The sequence below is a fragment of the Passer montanus genome, unplaced genomic scaffold, assembly GCF_014805655.1.
Source record: "Passer montanus isolate IOZ18808 unplaced genomic scaffold, ASM1480565v1 scaffold20, whole genome shotgun sequence".
NCBI lineage: Eukaryota > Metazoa > Chordata > Aves > Passeriformes > Passeridae > Passer > Passer montanus.
The window spans coordinates 12379322-12402027 of NW_024366592.1; the positions used below are offsets into that span (position 1 = coordinate 12379322).

General features: G+C 41.0%; 1 protein-coding gene across 1 annotated transcript in view; it reads left to right on the forward strand.

The window, feature by feature from the left end:
- Positions 1-19176, forward strand: part of TRIM24 (tripartite motif containing 24) — a 56522-nt gene extending 37346 nt beyond the window's left edge. Inside the window, exons 8-19 of the mRNA XM_039708164.1 lie at positions 2307-2424; positions 3682-3947; positions 4579-4743; positions 6226-6405; positions 8107-8242; positions 9306-9378; positions 10696-10861; positions 11394-11692; positions 14685-14817; positions 16191-16265; positions 17210-17359; positions 18433-19176. Coding sequence (XP_039564098.1) covers positions 2307-2424; positions 3682-3947; positions 4579-4743; positions 6226-6405; positions 8107-8242; positions 9306-9378; positions 10696-10861; positions 11394-11692; positions 14685-14817; positions 16191-16265; positions 17210-17359; positions 18433-18642 — 1971 coding nt within the window. The 3' untranslated portion in view covers positions 18643-19176. The remainder of the gene's footprint in view (positions 1-2306; positions 2425-3681; positions 3948-4578; positions 4744-6225; positions 6406-8106; positions 8243-9305; positions 9379-10695; positions 10862-11393; positions 11693-14684; positions 14818-16190; positions 16266-17209; positions 17360-18432) is intronic.
- Positions 19177-22706: the final 3530 nt, after the last annotated feature.

The following is a 22706-nucleotide window of genomic DNA, read 5'->3' on the forward strand; positions in this document are numbered from 1 at the left end:
AGGGGAAGCCTATGGTGCAAGGGGGCACTCCTCTCTCCCTGATGGACTTGAGAGTTGATTATTTGAGGGGTGATGATGGACTCAAAAATTGATTATCTGAGAGATGGTGACGGTGTGGAAATCTTAAGGTGTTATTTCATGCTGTGGAGGAAAAAGGGGGAGGAGGAGAAATGTATTTGGAGGGTTTTCATTCTTAGTTTTGTGTCTGTTCCTTTTTAGATGTTCTAGTTAATAAAGTTTGTTTCCCTTATTCCTATGTTGGAGCCTGCTTTGCTCTGTTCCTGATCACATCTCACAGGAGCCACTAGGGAAAGTGTATTTTCATGGGGGCACTGGCATTGTGCCAGCCTCAAACCATGACATTGGTTCACAAAGTTTTTTTCTTTATTTTCTCATTGATTAGTTGAGAACCTATCGGGGTATTTGGTGGGGTTTGTTTGGGGTTTGTTTGTTTGGGTTTGGATTTGTGATGGGGTTTTGTTTTGGGTTTGTGGGTTTTTTTTTTGTTTTGTTTGTGTGTTGTTTTTTTGTTTTGGTTTGTTTTGTTTTGGTTTGTTTTTTTGGTTTTTTTTTTGGCTTTTTGATACCCATTATTGATAGTGCAGGTTATAGCAGAATATTACTTGTTTTTATCAACTTCAAGTAGTTAAATTCATTTGATCTGCCTTATACTGCCTCAGCCAATCATATTTTTTTAATTGAATAGAGAAAAAGGATATCAAACTGAGTCATGTTGTTTATAGTTGCTTAGTGTTGCCATCAAGACTCTGCTACACGAGTAAGAAAACAAATTGTGTTTCAGACATCTTAATCATATAAACATTAGGCAGCTGAAAGAAAGGACCACCTAGCCCAGAAAGCTTCAGGAAATGAAAAGTATCTTTCAAAAGAACAGATTGAGCTTTAGAAAGTTGGTGCTGCTTGGGAGCTGAGTAGATAACCCATCTGTGGGCATTTGGAAAAATCTGTTTCCAAGGAGTTTTGCATAAGACGAGCATGTGAGACTTTTGCTCCAGCATATCCAGGAGAGAGGAAGGAATGCCAATCAGACTTAAAGGCAGCATTAGAGCTTGGGGGCTGTACTCTCAGGCTGTACTTTTCACTACTACTAACACGAGGTAACCAGTCAGGAGTTTATCTACAACACATGTGTGTGCACAATAGTAGGAAAATCGTGGAGCAAACTATGACAGGAACTGTGTGTGACCAGTACTGGTAACAGGACAAAAGCCTAAAATTTCTTTAGTGTCATCTACTTGATTCTGGCAGTATACACAAAAATCCTAAGGAAATCTCTATCCAAAATAATAATAATAATGCAAGTAATTTTTTTCCATGGTCATTTAAAAATCTTTAGTCATGTTAAATGTTTTTTGAGTATGGTCTTAAACTGACCTGCCTAAAATTGAAATAAAAAAACTTGTGTCATTTTAAACAGTTAAGATGATTTCGCCAAGTATATCTCTTTTCCAGGAAATAATCTGTCACTCAAGAAAAACAAGAGTTGAGCTCCTCAAGTTTGGTGTTTTTTTTTTTTTTCCCAGGATCTGCTGTGTGTGATTCTAAAATTAGTGCCTGTTATATTTTGGTATATCAGTTCCTGACATTTCTAGTGAAACAACTGCAAGACAACATTTTCTTTCTAGGCACTAGATAAGTTGTGAGCATTTGGTAGAATATTCTCTTGTGTAATCACAGTCCAGTTCTTTGGAACCAAGGCATTTGAAAAATCTGAAAATATCTGTGAGTCTGAGTTTTCAAAGACAGTTTATTAAAATCTGTTCTTTGGCTGTCTGAAGAAAACTTAAATTTAGTACAAAAGAAAATTCCCTCAGATCATGCTTGTTGCCAAACGAATGGCATACTTTGAAAGAAAAATGAATGAGCTAAAATAGATTCATGGAGGAAAAAACATCAATGGTTGTGTAAATCTTAGCTTCACTTGCAAGTAGTTAAAGTCATTGAATATAATGGCCAAGTTTTTAGAAGGATATGTATTTCTACAGGGAAGAATTGTTATTTTTGTTTAGGCTGTAGCTAATTCTTTTTAAAACTACTTTAGGAATAAGGGAAAGATATTAAAAATACCTCTTTATTTGTAGCTTGGATAAGTTTCTCTGTCTTTAACCTCAATTCTCTAGAACCTTGTTCATGGGGTTTTTGATAGTGGGGTTTTTTATTGATTGCTTTGTTTGGTGTGTGGGGGGGTGTGGGAGGTGTATTTTTGGGGTTTTTGTGCTGTTCAGATACATGGCTCTGGCTCCAGAGGAGAAAAAAAAAACGCCTTGTTTTTGTTCTTGTTCTAGATTACATATCGACTACGGTATCTCCTCCGAGCAAGGTGTGATCCTTCCCCAGTGACTAACAATACCATCCAGTTCCACTGTGATCCTAGCTTCTGGGCTCAGAATATTTTCAATCTAGGTGTGATACATTTTTATTAGCCTTTTAGTATCTTGATCCTATTTTGAAAGCAGCTTTCTTTTTGTGACGACAGCCTCTGCGCTATTCATTTCTTCATTTACTCTGTTAAATGTATTTCCCTAACTGTGAGAAACATTTAAAGTGCATTGCATGGGGAAAAGTATTATTTATGAATACTGTGATAAAGTATTTACAAACTTATATTGTTTGAATGGTATATGTGATGGTGAAAATAGCAGCTTTCAGTTTTCTGGTAAATACTTCTAACTTCTGACTTCTAAAACAAGGAAGGCAGTTTTTAACCTTATTTCACATCCAAAGAAAGGGTTCCTGCTGTCAAACAGCACTCCCAGCTCCTTTCCCATGGGACAGCTTTCAGCCATGATGATAAGCACCCTAAGAACTCAACAGCTTAGCAGGAGGACTTAAAGGTTCTTTAAGTCCAGAGGTCTTTCAGGATTTTGACTGTTGTGGTGCTCCTTTCTCTCTCCACTGTTATCTTGGTGGGCATTTTTGTTTTTCTGTCATGTGCAGAAGGCTTTGTGAGATGTCTGTGGGACATTTTCTGCTTTTCATCAGAAAGTGTTCTCTCGGTGTACAGAGGTGCAAATGTGTGATTCTCTACAATGTTAGAGGCAGAAAGTGTTATGGCAGTTCTTCAAAGCAAACAAACTCCTTTTCCCAGACATGAGGACATTGGATGGTAGCAAGGAAATTCTCCAAGTTCCTTCTTTATAAATAATTTTCTTAGAGACAGGAATTGAAAGTGAAACATGTTTCCAGAAACCAGCTGTCAGCTGTGTGGTGATAACTCTGAACTGCTGCTCAGCTGTTTGTCATGAGCTGACTTTTTCCTGTGTTTGGTGGACTCTTTTTCTTGTGTATATTTATTTAATGAACTTCTGAAATACGGTCCCTTACATTCTGAAAAGTGCTACAATAGAAATGGCACCTGTATAGACCAGCGCTGGCATTCTTGTAAGACTTAAAGTAATAGATAAAACCAAATCATGTTTATCAATCTAGTTTCAGAAATCACAGCCATAAGGCCATTTTGTTTATGATCAGATATGTTCAGTTTCTGTAGATAACCTAGATATAAGAACCAGTGAAGAAAAATAAAGTCTGAGTAAGGAAACAAATTACTTCAGAAATGGTTTTTGAGTTCTAGTCAGGCTGCATGTTGCTGACAGTGTGATGGCATTTCTGCTAACTGCCATACTTCCGTATTGATTTCATTTATTTTGGTTAAAATAGGTTCTTTAGTAATTGAAGATAAGGAAACTCCACCACATGTGCCCAAGAGCCCTGTGATGGAAGCAAACTTACAGCCACCAGGCAGTTTACCTCCCAACCAGCTCTCCAAGTTCCCGACACAGATCAGCTTAGCTCAGCTCCGCCTCCAGCACATGCAGCAGCAGCTCATGGCTCAGAGACAGCAAGCTCAGCGCAGAGCAGGACCAGTAGTTCTGCCAAACCCAAGAATGCCAGGAGCCATGCAACAACCTCCTGCTTCTCATCAGGTAAGTTATGACTGTTTTCAGAGTCTCTTTGTTCCATAGCACTGAAGGAGAAAATAAAGTAAGATAGGAAAAAAAGGAAAGCACTTAAACCTAGATACATAAGTTCAACTATCATCATCTTCAGCACGTAGCTATGTAGATGGTTTAGAGGACATTTTCTTTACTGAGAAATGAGTGGGCATTTTAAACTTGCCTTGCAAAATGCAAGGTGGCACCCAGTCTGTATTTATTCTTTAAAAAAATAAAATCTTGTTGTATCCAGCCACATACAGTGCTTAGCAACATTTCTGTGTTTTTGTCAAGTGATCCAAAAGTCAATGTCATTAATTTTTTTGCTACATCTATTTTGCATAACACCCAATGATTCTCTCATGTGTCTTTCAAAGTTGGAAACACTCTCACTGTCTCTTGTTATATCTTTTCATATAATAAAATAACTCAAAACTGTCTACTAGGTTTTAACATTGAAATTCAATGCTTTTGATCATTCAGATAAATGGTGTGGTACTATTTATTTGCATATAATTTAGGAGGAGTTTCAGAAGTTTAAAAGGACTGATTAGTAAAAAATATGTGGAATATAGAACAGATCTCAGCTAACTTCAAATCTGTTTTTATTGTTTTTATGCAGGCACCTCCACGCTTGATTCATTTTCAGAATCATAGTCCCAAACCCAATGGTTCAGCTCTTTCTGCACAACAGATGAGATTTCCCCAAAATCAGAACCTACCAAGGCCAGCAGTGAAGCCCAACCCATTGCAAATGGCATTCTTGGCACAGCAAGCTATAAAACAGGTAGAGTGTATTTCCCTTTTTACTCTCCATTTACAAATTAAACATCAAATGTGCCTTCTATCATCTTTTGCACTGCACTTCTAGAGTGCTTTTCAATAAAAACAGTGATTACATTATTTTCTATTACAAGATACCCACAGTTTTCTTAATGAGGTAACTGTCAAGTTGCTTTCATTTTGACAGCTAAGCAGCTGAAGCATTAGGGAGGTGAGCCACTGTGTATGCTGTGCAGGTGTTTCATTCTCTTACTTGCTGTTGCTGTGCTTTCTGACCATTTATCCAAAACTTAGCATGCCCATGGTCTGCACACTGCAGTCATTGAGAAGACAAATCAGAAAATCGTAGTTTATTTTAATGATAGTGACTTCACCAGGAGCCAGATAAAACTTTGACTAAAAAGCTAGAGCTGCCATGGTTCCCTAGGGTATGGCAAATCTGAACCTTTGCAGGTGAAGGGAAAAAAGAGAGTCCACAATTGTGACATCTCTGCTGAGTGAGACTGATCAATGCCCAGCTGATCAGCAGCTGAACTGGGGCAGAAGTAAACACATTGGTGTTTAGGAAGGCTCATTTTATTAAAAAGCATATTATTACCACACGAGTTGCTGGGTGCAGGTAAGCAGGAAAGAATCAAACAAATCTGTGACCTGAAACGTGGGGTAATACCAGTTATGTTTGCAATGCTTATAATGTCAGAGAATTAATTCAACTAAATGGAAGAAAGCTGAACAATATCTAAGAGAATTTGTGAGAATAAAAAGTCAGTCACTTCTATTCTGTGTATCTGAAAAGAAGACTGGCCTGTTTAAAAGCCTTTCTTTCAAGCTACCTCAGAATTCAGTAATGTCTTTATGAAACTAGAGGCCAGTAAATAGAATGACTGACTAAAAAGAAATTGAGCAGAGTCTGATTTTGCCTGCAGTTGCCAGGAAATTCCATTAAAAACTGCATACATCTAGAGGAGAAAGAAATTTAATCTGACTTGACTGTGCAGTTCATATCATGGTGTTAAATGTATATATGGGTGGAGATCCAGTCAGCATTTCAAATTCTTAATGCCTTTATGTTGTTAAGGGAACATCAAAGACTTCAAGGTGTGCAGGTTTATTTGGCAAAGCACTGGAGCAGTTGTGCATTCACCCTATTACCTGTAATGCTTTTATTTAACAAAAACTGTTACTTTTCTTCCACAACAGCGTCAATGAAGCATGAAATATTAATAGATACTTAACACTGTGGTATACCTTTGAATTTAAGGATTTGCATTCATTTCTTCTAGTCATAGTTTTCAACTACTTGTCATCTTCCATTTTCTTGTGAGATTGGTTATTGAAATGAGATAACTTCAGAGTAAATCAGGATTTTATGTTTGAAGTCAGCTTCCTGAACTAAGCTGCTGGTTTTATCAGTATATTCAGTTAGATGTGACCTGTTGCAAAGAAAAAAAATGCTGAATTGTGGATTTTTGTCTCTTCTCTTTAGTGGCAGATTAGTAGTGGACAAGCTTCATCCACCCCTTCAACTGCAAGCAGCTCAACATCGACTCCATCCAGCCCCACAGTCACCAGTGCTGCTGGATGTGATGGGAAGAATTACGGTCCCCCCGTGATAGATCTGAGTTCCCCAGTGGGCAGCTCCTATAATCTGCCATCTCTGCCTGATGTGAGTGCAACATAGAGGCAATGTTTTAAGGATTCTATTTAAAGTCTTAACGTTTATGAGAAATAGAAACTTTTTAGACTGAAATTCTGTTTGTCAAAATGAAAGAGTTCTAGGAAGTAAACAATGCAGAGTTGCCTGCACGTTGCTGGAAATACTCAGATCTATTCTGGGAGACAGCTGTTAGGACAACTAAGAAAAGTAGAATTACAATTTGTAATTGTAATTGGGCATGTTTATTTGTATGCTGCATATTTTTCTGCAGTACTCATAATGATCCTTACAAAATCCTTGTAAAAATGTGTTAGCTTAGCTTTCGTTGATAGCAGTGGTTTGCTGATATCATTTCTGGTAGATTTTTAACGTTTTTAAAATCTATTTTTAACTTATTAAAAGAGCTATCTTAGGTAGGTATTTTTGGTCAGCATACTGGATATATTCCTTATGTCTCTTCCTTTTGGTATTTCTTTTCTTCATATATTCTCTAACATGCCTCTGAACTGGTGATAGAGCATAGTAAGATCATAATTTCTTAACCTCCTAAGCTCCTCTTTTATAGTATCTTCTGAATAGTACATGTTTGCCAGAGTTCCATGTTGGAGTTATTGAGTCTTAGGTGATTTTATTTTCCACATAACTGCCTAACCTGTGTTTTGTGGTCTAAGGTTTGTAGATATCTGAAGTGTCATTGTTTTCTAGTCATAGCTTGCTGTTACTTCCTTTATCTCCCATCTGTGCTTTGTTTTTACCTACATACTGTGTGTTTTCTTTATTAAAATGGAGTAAGTACATAGACTATAGAATCACAGTATCTGTCAGACTTAAAGGGCGAACTACACAACATGATTATAAAACTGAGTCTGTGAGACATTTTAGCATATTTATTTCTGTGCACAGTATTATGAACTCTTCTACTTGTGTGTGATTTGAGTTCATGCTTTCAAGATACATGGCCCAAATCACTGTAAATATGCTGACCTTGCCAAGGTCGCTGCATCAACTTTGGATACATCTTATCAAACATTATCTTACATATTGGAAGAAACCAAACATTTCAAAAAGTCATTCCTCCTTATCAAACCAGAACGTGTAGTTTTTACAGAAAGTTAGAATGCTGCTTTGGGAGCCCCTGGAAAAAAAGTTCAGTTGTCTGGCCTGAGCCATGGTGGAAAGAACAAGTGTTGGTTTGCTGTTTCCATTTTGAGTCAATATGCATGGCTCCTGTCCAGAGGGTATGTGGGACAGATGGGATTGAGTGTCCTTTGAGTTTCTTCCAGTCCTGTTCAACACCTATGGATTAAGTTTGTGTATAGCATATTATATTTTCAAGAGTATTTAATGTGAGCAAGTCCAAAGAAGGTGTGGAGATAAACTTACTTCAGTGTGTGAAAGCTCCGTGTTTGATTTAAGCCTTCTCTGTAGCCTGTGGAGAAAAATTGGCACCTACCGAATTATCTGCTCTTAAAATGAAGCGCAGTCTGGATTTGGCTATTTAATTTTCTTTTTAGGGAAAGCAGGGTTATATGTTTTAAAGTAACCATCTCACTTTTGGATGGGTAAAATTTGGTGAAATGCATTTTGGTCTTCAATTTCAAAATAACAGGATAGCAGAGGCTTTTTGGTTTTGTTTGGTTTTTGTTGTTTTGGAGGGATTTTTTTCCCTTCCCAACACTAACTGCTTCCATTTGCTTCCCCACCTTTTAGATTGATTGTTCAGGAAGCATGACATTGGATAATGCTGTAAGGAAGGATGGCACTGTAGAGCAGAATCAGCCAAAACCTCCTTCAAACAGGACTGTGCAGTCACCAAATTCCTCAGTACCATCACCAGGCCTCTCAGGTAATTGAATGTGGTGCAATTTAATATTTAAGTGGTGCAATTGAAAAATCAAATGTGGCAGTGTTAACACTGATATCAGAATTAATTCTGTTTTGTATTAAACATGAGAAATAAAAAAGTGAGCACAAAGTTGTAGAAACCCTAGTAAGAGGTAGAGATAATATTTTACCATTGTGATCAAAAGTTAAGCATCCAGATCTCAAAAACAAGGAGGGGGAAAAAAAGGGTAGATTTTAGCAAATTGGATAGAAATCCATAGGAAAGTGACACACTCAGGTGTGCAGATTAAAACCTAGCAGCTGCAGTAAGAGACAAGTATTTGAGAAAGTGAGAGAGGATGTAACAGCAGACTAGAAATGGTGCCTTGGGTGGGTAGTGCAGCACTGACACAGGATGACCAGAGAAGTTACTGTGATGGGTGGCTGAATGTGGTATAGACCTGGAGGATTCCTGTCACCATGTTGGTGGCCCAACAGCTGGCAGCTGACCATTCACTGACCTGAGCTGTGGGAAGGCTATGTGAGTGGGAATTCCCAGGGAGCACTCACGCAACGTTGGTGCGCTTGCGTGGTGGTCCCGCATTCCTGCGGGATAGCAGAGACAGCAGGTAGTGCATTCACAAGCAGCACTAACAGCCCACTCAGGCTTCTCAGGGCTGCTGCTCAGCAATCTGCTTCGCAAGGCTTTTGGCTCTCTGGGCCCAAGGCCTTTGGTCTCTCTCATATCTGTCCCCCAGACTTCTTCCTGCTCACCAGCTCCAAGTTTCCTGGCAGTTCTCTTGAGAGATCTGCTTGAATTTAATAAGACAAAACAGCCTGCAGTGATCAGGTGGAGAGGTCCGCCAGGCAAGGTACTCACCCATCAGCCTGCTTGCATATAATGGGCCCTTTCTTAGTCCTCTTTCCCTCTGTTATCTCATGCCTCTCATCCTTTCATGAAAATGTATTAAATGAGATATTTCTTACTGCAGGAGAAATTTTCCTCAAAACGTGTACTTCTCTGAGTCGTATCTCAGGCTTGGCACAGGCCTGTGTTCTGTTCTAATCTGATCCTTCTGTCCTAGGAGGAATCAGTGTGACAAATGTACACCCTCCAATTCGTTCACCCAGTGCCTCCAGTGTTGGGAGCAGAGAGAGGTAAGGAAAGTGTGAGAGAAGAAAATGTAACTTCCACCTCCACAGAACATGCCTCAGTCTCTTCTCTCTTTAATGCATAAAGATGTCGATTTGTTTCACCTCTGTTAACAAGTCAGGCCTGATGGTTGTTACAGCACTCTTTGCATTCTAAAAGCAGTAATTTCATTTGTAATGTATTAATAAAACATCTAAAGATATATTGACTCTGTAAATGATGGCTAGGCTGACATTATTGAAAGAATACCATTTATAAATTAAGTTTTAAGTTCAGAAAAATCAGCTAAAGGAAAAAGCTGCATATTGAAAGCCTTTGCGGAACCATAAATTACTTCAGATTTAAGGAACTGATGCTACAAAGAGGGTTATTAAGCATTTTCTGCTGCAATACAGTTAAGTGAGCAGTAGCTATCTATTGAGAGTCTACATAAATGTTTTTATCCCTTACTGATGGAATATTAATGAACAAATATGTTTACACAGCATTGTTTAAAGAGTGCAGATCCATTAACTTGTTGCAATAAAGAATACATCTGACATGGGATTAATTTTTCACGCAGAGAAAAATCAGATGATATTCATCCTACTTGAGTTGGAAATGCAGGTGCTTTTTAATCTGGAATACCTTTTGCTCTGTTCCATTTACATGGTAAATTCTGTGAAGGACTCTTATGAACAGTAAATGGATGTTTGAAGAGTCTACTTGCATTTAAAAATGTGATTTGATGTGCTGCTGCTTGAATTAATTTTGTTAGATTTAAATTCTTCACTTTTCTTTAAAAAGATAAGCAGGTATTTTAAAGTTTGATTGTCCATTCTCATCCTGTTAGGACTAAATACATGAAAAAAGACAGATCTAGTTCTAAAAGTAGGGTCCAGGTTTTGGTGGAGCTGCGAGGCTCTAAGGAAGTTTTCCAAGATAATGTAAATATGTATTTTATCTGCCTTATTCGGTTGTGTGATTTACAATGTTCAGTGGAGGTGCTTTTTTTGTGCATGATTTGAAAGAAACTGAGACAATTTGCAAATTTTGGACTGATGGGTCAAACCATGAGTAATTCTCTAGTTTTGGGTCAAACCATGAGTAAGTCTCAAATTTTAATGATGCAGCCATTAAAATTTTCCCATTTGGTAATGCTTTTTCAGTATACATCAAAGAAATAAGCTTGGATGTTGCATTCCATAAAGAGAATACTACTCAGGATTCAAAGAAACAAAGTAGATTAATATCCTGAGGTCTTGGAAAGCATCAGTGTACAAAATGTGTCCAGTTCTGACTCCCAATTTAATTTTTTTCCTGCCTCTTCTTGTCATTTACAGTTCTGGCTCCTCCAGCAGGCCACCAGGAGCTGATTCTACACACAAAGTCCCTATTGTTATGTTGGAGCCGATCAGAATTAAACAGGAGTCAAGTGCATCAGAGAACTTTGATTTCCCAATTGTTGTAGTGAAGGAAGAGATGGAGGAGGAATCCCGGCCTCGGAATGTAATATTTGCAGCTAGAAAAAGCTCCTTTCTCTTTGGAGGGTATTTTGTATTTATGGGGACTAAAATAATTTACTTGTATTCTGTTGGGAACTGTTTCAGGGGAAAACTAAAAAGCTAAGTAAAAGGAAGAGGTGAAATTCAAAATCAAACTAGTCCTACTGCCAATTAAATTAAATGGTGTGATCAGACTTCTTTCATCTATTGAAAACCTGGGAAATCCAGGAATAACTTGAAGAGATGAAATTTTCAGGTGCTGCTAGGAAGTGTTTCTAGTCATAATGCAGGAATATCCATAAACAAGGTACTAGATTTTTTGCCATCAGAGATTAGTTTTTTATTGGTGGAGCAGTAAATAGCCTTTCTTGTGTTCCTTTGCCTATGTTATAGAGTGTTAGTAATTTCTGCGTGCATGTAGCAAGTTGTATGGCTGCTGGTATATAAATCTGGTATTCAGGTCAGTTAGCACATTTTTAGGGTCATGTAAATTCACATAAATACTGTAATCTGACTTCCTTTGTTTCTTCCTGCAGTCCATACTTACTTCCTTGCTGCTGGATACCAGTCACAACTCCGCTTCCGAGGAAGCTATGCTAAGAACAGATGCACCAGACAGCACAGATGACCAGCCAGGGGCACTGCAGGAGAACACGTTCCCTGGGAAAACAGCTTGGATGGGATCCTCCCACGCTGGCGAGGGCAGAAAAGAGGATGATCCCAATGAAGATTGGTGTGCTGTATGTCAAAATGGAGGGAAGCTCCTTTGCTGTGAGAAGTGTCCCAAAGTATTCCATCTTTCTTGTCATGTCCCTACATTGATGAGCTTTCCAAGGTAATTGACTATTTCAATTCCATCTAAAATTGCACTAGAAGACATTAGACTTGTATTGTGAAACCGAGGTTAGAAGTTTCAGTCTCAGAGGAAGAGCAGTGCCTTCTTTAAAGTCTTGTATCCCGGACTATCGTTAGTTGGAGAAAATCTGAATTTTCATGAAACTCCAGCTTAATTGTATATTTTCCTACAAAATCTAGTAAAACTCTTCAATTATTTGACAATTAAGCAAGATTACATCTAGGGCATCTATTATTAAAACTGGGACACAGCATTAGCAATCTGTCATAAAATGTTTTAAGGGTGATGGAAAATAGTTTAATTTCTTAAAAAGAATGATTTTTTTTTAACAAAAAAGAAAAATTAAGACATGTCTACAGGAAAAAAATCTGAATTAATATAGTATTAAATGTATTACTTCAGTGCTAAACATGGCTACACTCCAAGCATGGGATGTGTAGTGACTGACATATTTTATAACAGTCAGTGTTGAAACAAGCATTAGGCTTCCTTGGTTGGGAACCATTGCTCAGTTTCTTAACTTTCAAAATCGAGTCTTAAGTAGATTATTGTTATATATTACTGGCGTTTGCTTCTGGAATTAGTGTCTTTGATTAAAATAAAGGGCATTTGTCAATGCCCCAGCTTGGAAATGTCATGCAATAAGCTTGTTTGTATTAAAGGATAAAAACATTGGTTATAACATACTCATTGGTTAATGCTTTTATAAATATTAGGTTTTCTGATTAAATATCAGCATAGTTTACTGGTGTAAAATATTTGGATAGCAACTTAGGTTAGCAGGTTGATCATCTCTGTGCTACTCTGAACGGGCATACTTCTGGAAGTATATCTTTCTTTTAAATGCCATTTGAAATGGCACATAAAAATGTTCCTCTTACTTTTTGAAACTTCAATTTCCAGGGTTTTTTAAATTAAAACAATGCTACATTACAGCTTTGTGCCATAAGGAAAAGCCAGTAAGGTTACAGTAAGCACTTAATAAATATTCTTTCTGGCAAGGAAACAAAAAGTAATCTTGAAGCAAGTAGATAACTATGTATTACAAGACATTGTTTCTATTAAAATTAAATATTCAATAGCAAGTCTTTAAAATGCTTTATTTTTTCTGGATCATTCAGTGGAAACTGAGGTAATGAAGTATGAGGGCAAGAGAGCCAAAAACCAATTTGGTAGCAGGTGTTCAGATCTGTAAAGGTGCATATTACTACAGGTGCATTGTGTTCCTGGGCTCTAGAGCACATTTAGGTGAAGTTTTCTCCTGACTTCTGATGTATCAGGGTTTTGTTCTCATCTTTGTGGGGTTGCTTCCTTTTTTTTCTACCAACTCTTAAGTCTGCCAAACAAACTTTAGTCTCTTAGCATTAGATCCTTCAAACACACAGAATAATTATGTTATTATTGTGTCAGGGGTGTCAGTCTGCTGCTTTCATGGTTGTTTTTTTTCCCTGTTTCAGGTGGGTAGAGCAGTTTCGTAAGTTCAGAGTCACAGAGTGTTTTGGGTTGGAAGGGACCTTTAAAGACCCTCTAACTTGAATGCCCCTGCAATGCTCAGGGACATCTTCAACTAGACAAGGTTGCTCAGAGTCCCATCCAACCTGGCACTGAATGTTTCCAGGAATAAGGCATCCACCACCTCGCTGGGCAACCTGTGCCAGTGTTTCACAGTCCTCACTGTAAAAAACCTTTTCCTTGTATCCAGGCTGAATCTACTCTCTTTCAGTTTAAAACAATGTTCCTATGTAGATTCGTAAGGCCACAGCATCTTTTTTCCTTCACTCCAACCTACCACATTCTTCCTGATTCTTGGATATTGTAATGCATCATTCCTCTAATTTGTTTCTTGTTTTATTATATCTCAAGATCTTTAGGTCATAGCCTGTATTAATTTTTGTGTATCAGCCACATCATTTCTGTGAGGCTAGTCCAGGCACAGAGGTGACACTGTCATAAATCACTTTGTGAAGTTAAGACAGTAGAAAGTAAAACTTCCTGAAGCAAAATGCTCATCATTCACCACTGCATGCTAAAACTGGCACACGGTGAAAATATTTGGATCACTCTGAATAGAAAACAGATTTTATTTTTAAATCTGTGAATTCTTCTGCCTTACTATTGAAATGAAATAAAGGGTGCTGTAGAAACTATTTCCCATTTATGAAGTCTCTGTTTATCATACCATACCTCTGGGTAAATACATGCATTTGGTATCTTAACTGGTTATTGCTGGATTCTGTCTACTGTGTGACAATTCAGCCCTCTGGTGGTTATCTGCAAGTGTGCAGTTTCTCTCTTTGTAGAGAACTATAGTAAAAAAATGGACTCTTCATAGTTTTTTTCAAAACTTTTAAGTTCATAAATTGTGTTCAACAATCAGTAGACATAGCTTGCAGAATTAATTATCTTACAATCTCATGCTGACCTTTAAATCTCCAGTACTGTCTTACGCAAACTGGTAAAATCATGAATATCTGAATGTTTTTGGGAGTAAAATAGTTTCAGTTTTACAAAGAATCCTGTCTGTGGTAATCTCTGTAGATTAGTAATGTGCTGTAGATCAAGCTTGTAGAGGGTATGTAGTTCTCACCATATAATACTAACACTTTGCCTCCTGTTCAGCCATATGACTCCTTCAGTCTCTCTGTAGTTATGGTTGTACAGGGCCCTTCATAGTGCTGTCCTTAAATCCTGTGAGCTCAAGGGAAAAAATTCAGTATTAACAAAGGTAGGGACCATCTGTCTGTCTTTCTGCTAGGACACCATTAATGATGCCAGTGACACTAAAAGGAAACAAAGTTGTAGTAAAGCATTTTTGCCAGCAGCCTTTTGTGCCACCACCAAGAAAACAACAGAGGTGCACAGAAAACCCACCCAGGGTTTTCAGTAAAGATGAGGGATTTACCCAGAAATATATGTAAAGCCTTCTCGCTTGACTCTCACTGAAGTCAATATGTCTGTTTGTCTTCTTTAGTGGAGAGTGGATTTGTACATTCTGTCGGGATTTGTCCAAGCCAGAAGTTGAATATGACTGTGATAAACCTGCTCACAGCTCTGAAAAACGAAAATTGGAAGACACCATGGGTTTGGCACCCATAGACCGCAGGGTAAGGGTAAAATAGTTATTTAAAACTTCAAAGCTGAAGCTATTTTGAACTGTTAGAAACTTTTGTCAGTGTTTACCTGTTTTCAGTAGGCAACTTGTGTAAATATGCTGAAAATAGTATTTCATTTGGGGTCTTAGTCTACATGTATAGCCATTTATGGAAGAGTAGTAGAGAGGAGACTCCCAGGCTCACAATGTATGACGCTGATATGTGGGTGATTATAATGAGATTTATTGTTCATACAGTATCTAAATATTGCCAATGCAGTGTGTATAAGCAGGTCTGAAGGGCTATAACACAGGGTCAGCTGGAAACATGCAGGTTTACAGAAACACAATTGTAAAGCAGCAAAGCACCCATGGAGCTACATTAGGATTTTATCTCCACCTGTTACTCACCTGTCCAAACCTGAGTCTTCCCATCCTCAGGCTGGATGTACCCTGCAGGTGTCTCTGCAGGGGTGGGATCCACCTGGAAGCTGCCCTGCAGCCTCAGAGGTCACTTTGTCATTTGGCCCAGTCTCCAGGAGCAATTTGTACCCTTTTGCAGGCCCATGTGTACTAAGGTCAATCACAACCATCATCACTCCCCCACCTCTGGAATGCATTAATTATGCAAGCATCCAGACAGTTCCTCCTGCAATTCCCACAATTCCCATCTGCTGCTCTTAGGACAGATCACATTGCCCACCAATTGTGTGGAGGACAGACTTTGTCACACCATTATTTACACGCACTCTATTTATATTTTGCATTAAATGTAAGTTATAAGCCCTGTAATCTGGTCAAGCTGACAGCGGCTCCCAGGATGAGAATCTTGACTCCATGTTTCAGAAGGCTGGTTTATTATATTATGATATATATTATATTAAAATTATATACTAAAGCTATACTAAAAAGAATAGAGAGAAAAGGATTCATCAGAAGGCTAGAAAGAACAGGAATAGAATGCAATAACAAAGGCTCCTGACTCCCATAGAGTCCGAGCCAGCTGACTGTGATTGGCCATTAATTAGAAACAACCAACATTCCCCAATCCCAGATGCACCTGTTGCATCCACAGCAGCAGATAGTTATTGTTTACATTTCTTTCCTGAGGCTCCTCAGCTTCTCAGGAGAAAAAATCCTAGCAAAGGATTTTTCATAAAATATCATGGCTACACTGTAAAGATTCTGATAAGGGATCAGCAAGCATAAAATCACACAGAAGTATTTTTTTAGAATCTCTTTCAAGGCTCAAGATCCAGTTTAATATATTTGTATACACAAAGAAAAAGCAGGAATACTGAGTTCTGTATTTTCTGTAGTTTGTGATTTTAGAATAAGCCATATAGGATTCCTGAATTACTTGGGTATCTATTTTTCTCGGCACAGAAGTGTGAAAGACTGCTGCTATACCTCTACTGTCATGAAATGAGTCCTGCCTTTCAAGATCCAGTTCCTCCCACAGTATGTACCTCACTTTTCTATTTTATGTTAGCAGCATATTTGCCATGTTTCTAGTGGCATTCTAAAGTCCATTATCATAAGTCAAATTCCACAGACATTCAATGCATTAAACATGTTTAATTTTATTGAAACTGTCTGAAGGGGAAATTAAAAGTTGAAGCATTGGGTTGGCAGAGGATTTACTAGTAAAATTCCACAATAAGTTATTTTACTTAATACTTCAAAAGTAGTTTAAAAATGTGAGTTCTAACACTGCTAACTTCATATCCTGAGTTACATCACTGAAAAGGTAAATTGGGATATATTTGGGGGTTTTAAACATTACATAATTTTGAGAACTGGGGTACTCCATAGTACTAATACGAAATTGAATTTCTTATTGACTTGAAATTTGTTAGTTTAAAATGGTAAACAGTACCTGAGTTCAGTAGAAGTCCAAAGAGCTACAACTGTGATCAGATGAAAATATGTTCTTCATAACAAGGCAGTGGGGAAAGACAAGTCAATGGGGAAAGAGTATCATCAAAAAGTAGTATGTTCCTATGCAGCCTTTATTCCATTTGAGTAAGAATTCTGAAGAACATTCCACAGAGTTTAATAAAAAGAAATAGCACAAGAGTTTAATTGATTATTCGTATTATGCTCATGTGTTACTAAATAACATCCAAACCAGTCACTGGCTCTATTATATGTACTTAGTGGAGGTTTTATGTGTTTCTCTTTGATTTTAAAATAAGCATTGGAAAGAGTATACTTTAGCCAACAAATTGTCATACATCACTGTTATTCCAGAAACTGTCAGTATGTATGTTAAAAGTGCAATTGTATCTTTGAGTTGTACTTTGAAGATGAGACTAAATCTTGCCTACTACCTCAAATCTAAAGGTTTGTAAGACAGTAAATTATGAACATGGTTTCATTTTGGACTTTTTTCCCCCACTTAGGTCCCTGATTACTACAAAATAATCAAGAAGCCTATGGACCTGTCAACCATCAAGAAAAGACTTGAAGTGACCAATTCATTCTACAATAAGCCAGAAGATTTTGTGGCTGATTTCAGACTAATTTTCCAAAACTGTGCTGAATTTAATGAGGTTAGAAAAATAGATATTTTATCAGCTTTGTTGGCTTAGTTGTTTTCATTATAACTGTAATGGGGGTACAACTGAAAACACAAGAATTTATTGTATAAAACATACTTTGATGATGAGACTGCAGTGAAAACATAGATCAGATCTGACACTGCAGTGGTCTGAGATAACTCTGCAGTGGACATCTTTCCATAGAAGGGGAAGATGGAAGGGAGGAGGGTGGTAAACATAGCTGAATTGCCCAACAGCAGCTAAAGAAAAACACAATTTTTTACCATACAGGTTAATGGTGGGCATTATGATCTAAAAACTGGTTTTGCCCTGCTTGTGTCAGATCTTAAATTCAGTAGGATTTTAATGTCTGGAAATCATTCTTATGATTTCAAGTTGCATGTAATTTTTATTATCCCCTACTGCACATAAGGGAATATGTGGTGAAATAGGGATGCAGGTTCTGAGTGGACCACAAAATGAGAGATAATTACAGTGGGAATAATTCCCACAGTAATTTTTCCAAGTGGCCTCTGTGGGATTCTCATCCAGTCACTCTGAGAGCTAGGACATACTCCTATACTGGGGCTATCTGCTTCACGAAACTGGTAGCTGTGGTGGTTGTGGATGACTTTAGGACTGCTCAGTCTTCCATGTTACAGTCACTGTCTACCAAGTAACATTTTCTCTGTTACGAAAAAGATCTGTAAGCTAGAAAAGTTTCTAACACCCTGAGGACATATCTGTGTTCTTTACAGCGCAACACAACACAGCTCTGTCCCCCTGCTCCCACCCCAGTCAGGATTTAAGAGTTTTTAGACTCTTTATACAGCTTTGAGTACCCAGGCAGTGTGGTTTTTGTGAGTGGCTTCTGTGGTCACCAGTTAGAGGGAGAAAAATCATTGGTGGTTGTTGGCCGGAAGATCTGCCCTCACTCTGTATTTTTGTGCTCTTTGGGGACCTGTGCTCCATAGCCATTTCTGCTGGTGACCTTTTTTTTTTTGTAGCTTGTACCTAAAAGACCTAATGTGATCTAAGCACAAAGCTATTTCACGATGCACTGATGTTGTTAATTCACTCAACAGCCCGATTCAGAAGTGGCTGATGCCGGCATGAAACTTGAATCCTACTTTGAAGATCTTCTAAGGAACCTTTATCCTGAGAGAAAGTTTCCTGTACAACCAAACAGCCAGAGTGAAAAAGATAATGCAGAAGTTACTGATGACTCAGATGATGACTTTGTACAGCCCCGGAAAAAACGCCTCAAAGGAGAAGACCGTCAGTTGCTTAAATGAGCCACATGTGTTCCTACAGACAGTTTTTTTAAAACTGAGAATATTTATCACTGGTATCACTGTTTTGACTTGTAGGTTTGTGAATATTTACTAGACTTTCTACCCCCTGTCTGAAACACAAATCTAATGGAGATCAAGGCATGTGAAGAGCTTGTCTGAAATTCAAACCTTTCATCTCTTTTCTGGAGCAGCTCAGAAATTGCCATTTGCGTGGGGTGACAGCTGTTTAATTTTGCTTTGAAGAAGTTTGTATAGAATTGAACTTCAAAACATGACATGACTTCAACATGTGGCTTTCTGAGTTTAAAGAAAATGTGATCTCACCAGACTTTTAATTTTACCAAAGGCATGTGGCTGGCCATAATTTGATCTCTCTGTACTGTATTTAACACAAGCCATGAAAAAAGATGGTATAATGTTATTGTCTTGCAGTACTGGTTGATATAATGAAAGTGTAGTTGCCCCCAAAGAAGTTACTGGGAATTTTTAAATGTAAGGGAGAGGGTATTAAAAATAACTTAAAAAAAAAAAAAACAAAGAAGAGGAGTGTATGAGTGTTTCTAAATGAGGAAATAAAGGACAGAAAATTTTGGTTTACACCATTTTTCTCACCACCAGCAGGAAACAATGGTATTTCTGTAGTATTTTGTTTAACAGGTGTCTCAAGTGTGATGTACCTCTGTTTAATGAACTTGGTGGGAAAGTCTTAAATGGAAAAATGTTTGTTTGCAAAAGCAGTCATTTTTGTGAATTTTTAAAGAGGGGAGAAAAAGCATCCTTTCTGTGCACAATCTTTTGTTCTTTTCCCACATTTCTAAATATGTCAGAATGCAACCAGTATTCACTCATGAGTACACAAGTTTGAAGAGGAAGATACTGCTCTTCAGCCCTCCATCTGTCCCTGAGCACCAGAAAATGAAGATGAATTACCTTATTTTGTTCCATCTACTTCCCAGGAGCACTGACAACCTGCTTCTGCCCTTGGAGTGCACCTCCAGTGGGACCCACCTGTGAAAGCTTTCCATCAGTTCTGTGGTTCCAGCTGGCTCCCTGAAAAACTCCAAACCTAATGCAAACAAAACTTCATCCGACTCTAACCTTTTATTTTAAGGCATCTCCAAGAGCATTGCTTGGGGTTTAATTTCTGTGAGGGAAGAGTCCCTTGACTTTAACACTGCTGATGGATGATGTCCCCAGGCTGGAAGGGAAGGGGTTTGGCGGGGCTGGGACACCTGGGGGTGTGTGGGAACTCTGGGAGGTCAGCACCAGGAATTGCTGTGTGAGCCCCTCCACAAACGCACTGTGCCGACATTCCTCAGAGCCTGAGACTGGCTCAAGTGCATGGAGCAGTGTGCTGACAAGGCCAAGACTCTGAATTTAATCCCCCCATGGATTTATCACTGTTTGACTTGGTGATCCTCGTGGCTCTTTCCAACTCACAATCTCTTGTGCTCCCGAAATAAAGAGCAAACCGTTTTCACTGGCTTTTTAAACTCATGGGTTTTTCCATTGGAGAGTTCGAGCCATAGAGGAAGTGGGGGAGAGGAGGGAGAGCAGCAAGTCTCACCCGGTGGCTGTTGGATGAGGGAGGACCGAGCCCTGGCAGGGCCCCGGTTCCACACCAGGCGCAGTCCGGACTCGGGCGCAGCGCCCGCCCCGGATTGGCTCCTCCCGCCTGCGGCGATCCAGCCCCGGTCGTTCCGCGGGGGCGCGGCGGGCGGGAGCCCCCGGGGTTCGGGCACGGGGGAGGAGGGCGCTGCTCTGCCCAGGAGGGTGCAGTGACCTCGGGGTTCCGGGGCGGGGAAGCTCCGCACCCCCGGGGCGCTGTGGGGCCGGGACCGTGCCGGAGCGCGCTGCTGCGCGGCGGGGCCCCCTGCACTCGCGCCGCCGTCTCGTGTCCGCCAGGCGGCGCCCCACGGGCCGGGGCCGCGGGCGGCGCTGAGGGAGCGGCGGCGTCGGGAGGGTCCCGGGGCCACACGGTGAGGGTTAGGGTGCCCGCCCTAAGCGCGCCCGGCCCGCTTCCAGCAGCGATCCAGCGCCTGCTCCGCTGAATTGCCGCCATCCTGGGCCCGGCACCGGCACGTACCCTGCTCCCTGCGGGCACATTGGGACCTAGCCCGGAGCAACAGCGGGACCCCAGTCCCGCGCCGGCCGAAGCAGGAGCAAAGCAGCAGCGTCGGGCTCAGTCCCGGAGCGGCTCCTCCCGCCCGCGGCGATCCCAGTCCAAATCCCGCACCCAACCCGCCGAGGGAGAAACAGCTCCTCCCCAGACCCCCAGCAGACATCGGCAGGACGCGGACCCAGGTCTCCGGGCCCGGGTCGTGGTGCCGGCCCCACTTCAAGGCCTCAAGCCCTGCGCAGCACTCCGAGTGACAGTCCGCGGTAGCCCGGGACAGGCATCCACCACAGCGAGCAGAGCGGACACTGCTCCGCAGGAATTGATGAGGGAGGCGGGGCCGGCACAGGTGCGCGGGGCACCACAGCGCCGGTGCCGGCGAGGTCGAGGGGATTTAAACCGCGGGTGTGAGGTTGTGGAGCTGTTTGCGCGCCTGCCCTCTGCCGTTTTTCCTTTCAAGGCGCATGCGCGCGGTGCCGCCATCTTTGGACGTGCTCTAAGCAGCAGTGTTAAACCGCCATTTTTTGTGCTGCATCACGTGACTTCCGCCCTTCGTCGCCACCTGGGTGGTACAATTAAGGCCCCCCGCTCCTCCCAAGGGCTTCTGTCTTTTCGGCTGCCTGAAATCCCCACACTTGGCTCCTGCGCCGACCCGGCGCTTCCAGAGAGATTTCTCCTAGTGTTTCCCGGTGTGGGGAAGGGCTGGTGGCGTCAACGGCGCCGGCGGCTGGCGGGAGCTGCGCGAACGGCAGCACGAGGACAGGGACGCCTCTGTCTGCCATTTTGAGTGTGGCTAAACCCCGACCGGCCATCTGTAGTGCCCTGCCACGTGATCTCCTCGCCAGCCCTGCCATCTTGGGCGTGGCGAGCTGCTTTTCGCGCCGCCATGTTGAGAGTGGCACACAGGCAGCTCCGTGCCCCGGTGGCCCCGGCCCGTGTCCCGGTGCGGCCGCGCCTCTGCCCGGCACAACCGGCGCCACGGCTGTCATTCTTCTCCGTCGCCTTCCTTCTACCGCCTGGCCCCGCTCATGGTCCTGACTGTTTGCACTCCTGACTCTCCTTCACCCCTCCACTCTGATTTCCAGACACGGCCTCGCTCTGCCCGTGCTCGGCAGCCGCGCCGGTCTCTGCCGCCAGGCAGCAGCAGCGCCGCACAGCTCAGCCGGGGGCTGCGGCCGTGTGGGTGGCGAGAGAGCGGAGAGGAAAGGTGGGATCGAGCCCTTTTTATTTCCTTCACCCCGATCATATTTTCTTATGTTTTCAGGCACTTGATCGTTTCATTCATATATAAAAATGTTATGTCATTACTTTCAAACCCTACAGATCTCTATTCAGAGTTTCTTACATTCCTGTATATAATAGATAGGTCTTTATTTTGAAATGAATTTATATACAAATATTACTTGTCAATATATGAAAAACTAAAAACTTGACAGGTTTTAGTATTCTAGAAACACCCCCTCCCTGTGAATTTTCCTCTCTGGGAGAGGGCACCCAAGCATAACCCCACTCATTCCCCACTCACCTGCTCCTCCACAGCATCGTGGCTCTCCCAGGGACATTGGGGTGCCCCAAATGACATTGGAGCCCCCCACCTCCTCCCTCACCCCTGAAGAAGGGTGAGTCAAACTACCCTGGAGAGCAGCACGTTGCTTTAACAATTTACATGTGTACATCCCCCCAAAAGGGCTCTGGAATAATAAAGGTCAGAAGAGTTGAAGTTCCTCCCCAGCTCCAGTGTCACAGGCTGGTGGCTGCCCCACCTGAGAGGGTAGGGAAAGCCTGGACTGTCTTGGTTCAAATCAAACCAAATTCAGTCCCTGTGCTCTGAAGGGGTAGAGAAGTTTCCCCACTAGGGACAACAGGTACCAAGAATTAATGCATCACCTGCTCCCGGCTGTGTTCCTTGCCTGTCATACAGCCATTTTCATTGGTCATGAACAATTGC